The sequence below is a fragment of the Pagrus major genome, chromosome 8 (genome assembly GCF_040436345.1).
Source record: "Pagrus major chromosome 8, Pma_NU_1.0".
Lineage (NCBI taxonomy): Eukaryota > Metazoa > Chordata > Actinopteri > Spariformes > Sparidae > Pagrus > Pagrus major.
Window position 1 is genome coordinate 13,750,882 of NC_133222.1, and position 7,870 is coordinate 13,758,751.

The 7,870-nt window shown below is 40.8% G+C and overlaps 2 protein-coding genes across 2 annotated transcripts; both read left to right on the forward strand.

Annotated features, from left to right (window-relative positions):
• Nucleotides 1–2,569: 2,569 nt before the first annotated feature.
• On the forward strand, nucleotides 2,570–3,256 carry LOC141000937 (ribonuclease P protein subunit p25-like protein). Its single transcript, XM_073471824.1, has one exon. It carries the CDS (start codon nucleotides 2,570–2,572, stop codon nucleotides 3,254–3,256), a length of 687 nt encoding a protein of 228 aa, XP_073327925.1.
• A 1,298-nt stretch (nucleotides 3,257–4,554) lies between these two features.
• cox5aa (cytochrome c oxidase subunit 5Aa) lies at nucleotides 4,555–7,870 on the forward strand. Its single transcript, XM_073472524.1, has 5 exons — nucleotides 4,555–4,703; nucleotides 5,603–5,719; nucleotides 6,981–7,102; nucleotides 7,227–7,344; nucleotides 7,437–7,870. The coding sequence occupies exons 1-4, from the start codon at nucleotides 4,631–4,633 to the stop codon at nucleotides 7,338–7,340; spliced, it is 426 nt and encodes a 141-aa protein (XP_073328625.1). The 5' UTR covers nucleotides 4,555–4,630; the 3' UTR covers nucleotides 7,341–7,344; nucleotides 7,437–7,870.

A 7,870-nucleotide genomic window follows, 5' to 3' on the forward strand; every position in this document is an offset into this window, starting at 1 on the left:
CTATTAATAAATGGTAAATTTATAGTTGATTAAACAAAATGAGCTGCTTTATAAACCATTATTAAGCAAGTTGCAACTTAACAATAAACATTTGCTTGGTAAATGGTTTATAAAGAATTGTTGTTGTTGTTGTTGTTGTTTGTTAACAACATAATAACTACTAACTACAGTTTAATTAACTATAAATGTACCATTCATTAATGATGGTTATTATAAAGAGCTGCTGTTGAAACTAGTTTGTTGTCACACACCTTTAAAAGCTTTTTTTTGCCTTATATCTTAATTTACAGTCTGGTGAAGTTTAAAATCTGTGTCATGGTCAAAACAATTTACTGTAAACACATATTTTGTACATTTTTTAAATAAAGTTTTTTGATAATTTGTTCAAATGATGAAATGATTTCCTTACACATGTTAATGCAGATTGCCCACAGCTTGAGGACACACTGTTATTAATGCAATATGTTCGTTCTACCACAAGGTGGAAGTGTAACCAATGGCAATTACTCTGAAGCTGTTTTCATTGTTAACACAGAGCCAATGAATAGTTAAACTCTAAATGTATGTCAGTGGAGACTGCTACAGATGTTTAAATTGGATAGCATGGTGAGCACATTCAAAACTCAGACGTTGACATGAGCCTGTTATATTCTACGACACTTGTTAACTGCACATAACAAACCAGACGTGTCACAGGGGTCATACACCAAAACACAAAGTTTTTTATAAGAAAAACAAAAAACTCATACAAAGAATAACTTGAGAGGTTTTGCGGCGCATGCAGTAACTTAAGTGGACCACAGCCATAATCCAGATGTACCAATATTCTCATCAGTTTTGTAGTCAAGATCCAACCTAAACCAATACCAGTGTGAGTCAACAATGCATGACAAACAATAAAATGTGGAACATGGAAACGATAGACACTCCTAAAATGTATCTGATCTACATTTGCATAAAAGATCCACATTTGCATAAAAACAGAGACAGAAGACACATGAAATAGCTCTTCATTCACCTCTTTCATTGCCATGTATGTTTATGTGTGTATGTATAAGTGTGCCATAAGAAATGTTGATAAAATAATCAAAAAGCATTGCAGAAGTGAATTTAATGTGTGGGAATTTTACTTTGTTTTCTAAGAGCAATAAATACAAACACAAAGGAGCTGAAATCAACATAACCATCTATTCAACACTCCTTTTCCATGTTTTACTGTCGTCCTAACACTACACAATTTTTTGTGCAAGGGAAGGGTTTTCTATGAGACAAGACTCTTCCCTGCAGTTGTGGCTTTGACTGGTCTTGAAATAAAATCCTGAGCCCTCTTTGTCTGAGAGGAAGACGAGACCTAGACGAGACCGAGTAAAAGAGGTCTTGAGACACATGTAACAATGTGCTTTGAATTGACATTCATGGTCAGTGGATTATTCTCCCGGGAACCAATTGTAATATGCTCTGAACTGTACAGACACCACTGAGAACCACGTATCTGTGCTCATTGTTCAAGTCAGTGAATATCATGGGGTGCATGTCATCCTGTCAGGCAGAAATGCACCATTTTAACAGTATACTGGTTCCATATGAGACCCGCAGCTGCCTCCTGACCTCCTCCTCCTGTTTGCATCTGGATACAGATCATTTCTAGAAGTTTTGGTTTTATGGTTTCAGCAGCTTCAAGGTATGATTGTCCTCATAAATGTCATTGATTCGAAGAAGGCACATTCATGTAGGCCTGGCAAGGTTTTTCTGGGTCAGCCCAGCGGGCGCTGGACTAAAGGGAGGAGAACTGTGAAGTTGCTGTAATAGCCCAAAGGAAGACACTTCTTGAAGACCATATGGCTCTCTGATGATAGTGCAGAGGGGAAGCTGTCTTGAAAACCATGATATGTTGCCTTAGCTATTATCTTTTTCTAAATATTTATCTACTCTAGTTAAATTGTAGATTGGTGCAGTATCTGCAAAAAGGCACATCGAGAATGTCAACAATCAGAACCAATTCAGTTGAAACAAAGGATTGTTTCAACTGCATGCCTTGTTAAATCTCATTAACTCGTGTTTATTCATCCATATAATTCAAGCAACCACATGGACAAATAAAATCTCTGAGCCCTCGAGGGTTTAACAAAAGCTTCCCTCCAAAACCAACAAACTAGAATGTGACAGACATTATTAAATGTTGCATGTGCCTTTAAGAGCACTATGTCCCACTCTACATGTCTCTCTCTGAGCCTCATATGTGTTTGTTGGCATCAGCTGTCCTCAGTGCTGAATAGAGCAAGGACATCTTTTCCTTCACATCAATGGGATTAGAGGAAGAAATACCCTCTTCATACTGCTGGCTGTCATCTCAGTGCTCAGAAGACAAAATGGAAATGCAGTATGGGCAGAGGACAGGAAGAAGATCACAATAAGTCACAAGTTTGGATTACAGCGCTGATCAGTTTTTAGTTTCTTATACTAAATGGACAAGAAACGTGTTTCCGATGTCAAGGGAGATATGGAAATAATCCGAAACAGCAGGCTCAGAAACATCATCCTGCACTGTTATTTCACTGCCTTCTAAACAATGACTGAACCCAGGGGTCAGGTGAAGAGTTCAAATGGGGCAAGCAGCTCTGTGATGGCACTGCAGTCTGCCTCCTTCAACCCTGACGTCCCATCTTCATCTTTGCCTCCAAAACTTGGCCGGAGTCACTTCAGGAGAGTCAGCCGCACAGAGGACAGCAGCCCCTACCCGATCCCTGGCTTGGCAGCAGACATCCTGCACATGCGAGTGAAAGAAGGAAGCAAAATCCGCAATTTGCTCCGGTTTGCAACAGCCCGTATGCAGGGGGAGGGAAAAGACGGCAAAGGGACATCGCTGAGACAGGTGGTCTTCAGTGGCTCAGGGAGAGGAGTCACCAAGACCATCACCTGTGTGGAGATTCTGAAACGTAAAGTGAGAGGGCTCCACCAGGTGTCCAAGCTCCACTACAAGACAGTGAATGAGGTCTGGGAGAGTCCACAGCAGGGAGAAGCAGGTGTGACCATGCAGAGGACAGTCCCTGCTATCTGTATCCTGCTTTCTAAAGACCCTCTGGATCCACAGGAACCTGGATACCAACCCCCCCAAACCCCGAGTGTTCCCACAGAGGATGTAGAGAGACGCAGAGCTCTGCAGAGGCCAGCCCCCAGTCCCTCCTCACAGCACACAGCCAAGAGAGTCTGTCTGCATGACTGGAGTGAATGTTCTCCACAAATGTCCAAAATCTGAATGAGAAATACTTGAAAATGAATATGTGTAGTAGGCTTGATCAGAGGGCTGTTTTATCATGCCTTTTTTGGCAGCATCAAGTTTGCCTAAAATATGACATGACATCAATTTGAACTTTTATTAAGTGTCTTCTTAAGTGAACAACTGCCTCTGCCGCCAGTCGCCAAAATGGAGGATACTCTCAGTTCTGAGCTTCACTTAGAATTGATTCAGGCAATGATACTCTGAATGATTAGTAGCAATAAGTGCATGTTGAAATTTAAATCTTTTTTGCAACACTTAACTTCATGAAAAGTAATGTATATGTTTATATGAGTATGAGCAATAATACAAATAGCCATATTAGTATTTACATATTATTAATTTCAGATTCAAACTCTAGACAGAGCACTGTAAAAGTACACAAAGTAGGTCACAGCCATTGTAAATATAAACATCAAGGTTTGGGTCAGTAGTCATTACTGTTTTTTACTTTTGGAGGGAAATTCATGTACATTACAATAGATCGTAGCACCACTTTGTTTTGGTTAAAAGTTGATTTTCATAATAATGCTGTCTGTTTTAATGTATGTAACAATAAATGAACTACCTACCTCTGACATGGAGGTTATGTTTTCACCCTTGTCCCATTCTTTGTTTGTTTGTTGGATGGTTGGTTGGTTTGTCAGCAGGATCACACAAAAACTACAGAACAGATTTCCCTGAAATTTGGATGGAGGATGAGTCTCTGCCCAGAATAGACCCCAACAACTTTTGGTCCAGAACCAGAGAAAGGGACGGATCCAGGATTCCCCCCCCCCCCCCCCCCCCCCCCCCCCCCCCCCCTTTTTAGACATTTTCATTAATTTTTCAGGGAATAATGCATGGATGTTGATGGTAAAATCAGGTGTATTTAGGTGGCTTTTTGTGTGTGTGTGTGTGTGTGTGTGTGTGTGTGTGTGTGTGTGTGTGTGTGTGTGTGTGTGTGTTTTAATGCCATCAACCTGCCAGGGACTGTCGTTGAAAATTAGCTTGTATGGGCACATTTACTGGTATAAATCTGGCACATTTACATGATAGACTCTGGTGCTCGTGTTAATTAATGTGCATCCTCCCTTTTTTAAATAAAATAAACAAAATAAACCAATATCCCATGCTTATTGGACCTCTCTGTCAGAACAATGACGTGTGCAGGAAGATCTACCTGGCCACTCCACGGTGTGATTTCTAGGTCAGAACCAGCAGGTCAACAATACAGCAAACAGCACAACGAGCTGCGATCTGCGCATGCGCACGACGGGGATGCTTACGTGACGGGCGAACGCGTTAGCGCAGCGCTAGCTTCCGTTTGAGAAACCTCGCCGGTCCGGTCTGTGTAACTGGCTGTCCCGCATCATGTTCAGAGCCGCCGTCCGACTCTCGGTCTCCGGTGTCCGGAGTTTAACCCGAACGCAACCACGGTGCCAAGGTATTTGTTCATTCGGCTATCACGTCTGCGTGTTGTTTAGTCATTTGCTAGCGTGTAGACCTGCCCGGGCGAAGTTCTAACGGAAGTCAAGTGTGGCTGTCTTCACATTGCAGTGCCCGCGCGGCTAAGCTAGCTAGCTGAAATTAGCTTGGCCAGTGTAACTGTCGCTTGTAATGCACGCCGCGGTGTTAAACATATCAAGGTGTCACTCAAATGATGTAGACTTTCGTTCATTACTCCCATTACCCACAAAACCTGGGTGTGTGCAGCTCTAAAACCGCCCCGGTGTTCAGCTCGGCGGTGTCTGTGTCCTTGTCATGACCCACTTGGAAGGCTGGATGCGGGGCCCTGTTGTCCTGCTGCTTATGCTAGTTGCTAACGTGCTAACTAGGTTAGTTGTCTAACGGCTAGCTAGTTGTGTTTAGACAACTAGTTGGAGGGATTGTTTACATCGAGGTATGATGTGGTGCAGACAGTAACAGCTAGGAAACACAGTATTCGGATGTTGTCGTGATGGTTTGGCTGAAACGTTACTACAATAGCTTGACCTCTCAGGGAAGTTAAACATGTATCTTAATTGTCTAATGATCATTGTCTGAGTACCACACTCCCTTATGGATATATATCGTATGAGCCATAATGTGCAAAGAAATCTCCTGTGTGTTTGTCAAGGTGCTCCCAGCCTTGTAGGTGCAGTAGTGGGCAGGTCATGTCAGGACGCTGGCGATGATCCAGCTGCATTACATTACTCGACAGCATTTGTCGTCTTGCCACTTCACTCGGTGTATATTCCCTTGACCGTGTTTGCCCTTCTGCAATACCAGACTCTAGACGCCACTGTAAACAGCTTTATTTCATTGGTGATAAGATGTCTAACTACAAGTGTTTTCATTGTGCAGCTGTTTTGGCCTCAAGGTGTTACTCACATGGGAAGCAGGAGACAGATGAGGAGTTTGATGCCCGCTGGGTCACCTATTTTAACAAGCAAGACATTGATGCATGGGAGCTGAGAAAAGGTAAGTTTATGGATGACTGAATGAATATTGCCCAACTTTTATTGCAGGGTTTTGCATAAGGAAGTGGTTTAGCAAGTCTAAGCAAAGATAATTCAGTGTATACTGTGAGTCAACAGAGAGTTCGACTGTTAAATGACAATATTTAATTTCCAGGATGACTGTGATTAAATGTTTTGATTTTTCATTTCTTTGCTGGATATTACTAAAAACATTCACAGTATGCTGTAGTGCAATAGACACTCCTAAAATGTAAACAACAAATGCACATTTTGTTTACAATCAATCAGTGCTTATGTTTGAATGAGGATCATTACTGATATGTCGGTAATCAGTGCTGCAATGATTTTTTAAGATTCGTTGTCAACTTTTAAATTAAATTCCCACTATTTTAATCATCTGTGAGGCAGACTCTCTGATTCCAGCTTCTTAAATGAGAATATTTTCTTTTCTTTTTTTTACTCTTCTCGCTGTCATCGAATATTCTGAATTGGAATACATAATCAAATTGTAAAAAGATGGACATTTGTTTGTGAAAATGAATCTTCAACTGTGGGGAGAAAAGACAGCAGTACTGCAGTTGTCTGTCTCGCTGCACTAATATCACTGTCGGAAAAACAGGAGTCAACCACACAATACCATAATCATGTATGCATCAACATGATGATCTGTTTGTGATTCGGGGCTACTTGTCTTAAAATAAAAAAATATAAAAATGATGGGGGCATTACAGTATTATTTCTCAGTCAAAGTCTGATCCAGTAGGTCAAAAATACACAAAACATATCAGTGCATTATCATCCACTAAGGTGCTGAATTAGCACTCTGATCACTTTCCAGAGTGATAAAGTCCTTTCTCTGAGACTCATACACAGCTGTGTAGTGTTTTGCCATCTAATAAGCTGTGAGATGCACTCATCCACTTAACTTCTTGGATTGTATTTCATCATCTCAGTGGTACCCGATACAATGGCAGGAAGAAAGGGAAAGGTCCATTATCAGGTGAGAAAAGATCAGACCAGAAATTGAAAGAAATGGCTCAGTTGGCAGTCTTAATGCTTGGATATTAGACAATACTTTTGAGTGGGACCAGTTCATTAATAGTTTTGGCCACTTTGTGGGTTTTATTCACATAAGACAAATGTAGGAAGTTGCCCTTCTTACAATTTTAAGAAACTGAAGAGATAAAATAAATTTGGCATATAGTAAAAGTGATGATTTCTCTCTCTGATCTCCAAATGAAAAATGTAATTCTTTCTTCCAGGGATGAACACATTGATTGGGTACGATCTGGTACCTGAGCCAAAGATTCTTGAGGCAGCACTGAGAGCCTGTCGGAGGTTAAATGACTTGGCCAGCGCTATCCGAATTCTGGAAGCTGTGAAGGTGAGAGAAAAACCTAGTGTGTTAGCATGGTATTAATTCAAGGAACATTGCCAACCAGCATCTTTGCAGTTGGTAGTCATTAGTTATTGATTAACTTGGGTGTTACTATTTCTTATTTCCTCAGGACAAAGCCGGCCCTAATAAAGACATCTACCCGTATGTGATCCAAGAGCTGAAGCCAACATTAGACGAGCTCGGCATCTCTACACCCGAAGAGCTCGGCATCGACAAAGTGTAGACAAGTAGGTGTTCAGATTCTCCAAACAGTCCCCCCTATGTGACTATGTTTGTAATAAGATGTCAATCTAACAGAAATTCTGTTTGTTTGTTTCAGATCGAACAACGGTGGATATCCTCTGGACACAGAGACATTGTACTTAAATGTTTGCCTCATATAATACGTGCTATATTTAATTTGACCTTTATTAAGTTCTGTTGCTTGTAAAATATTGATGAACCTAATAAAGGAAAATGTATCTTTATTGAGTGTCACTCACAAGTGAGTTTGGGATATTTCAAAAAGTGTGAGTACTTATTGAAGCAATACATTTATTACAAGTGGTTCTAATAGAGAGCAGAGCGTCGCTTTAAGGTGCATGTTGTCTGAGTGTGTCGAGACGCTTTTTGTGAAAGTCACATTTTGCCACCAGGGAGCAGCGTTTTCACACGAATGTAACAATCATTTTACTGTATTCAGTCTATATTACATCTGTTTTCATTTCAGGGAAAATTAACATGCTGGTTTAATAAACGTGTTCAAATGGCAAA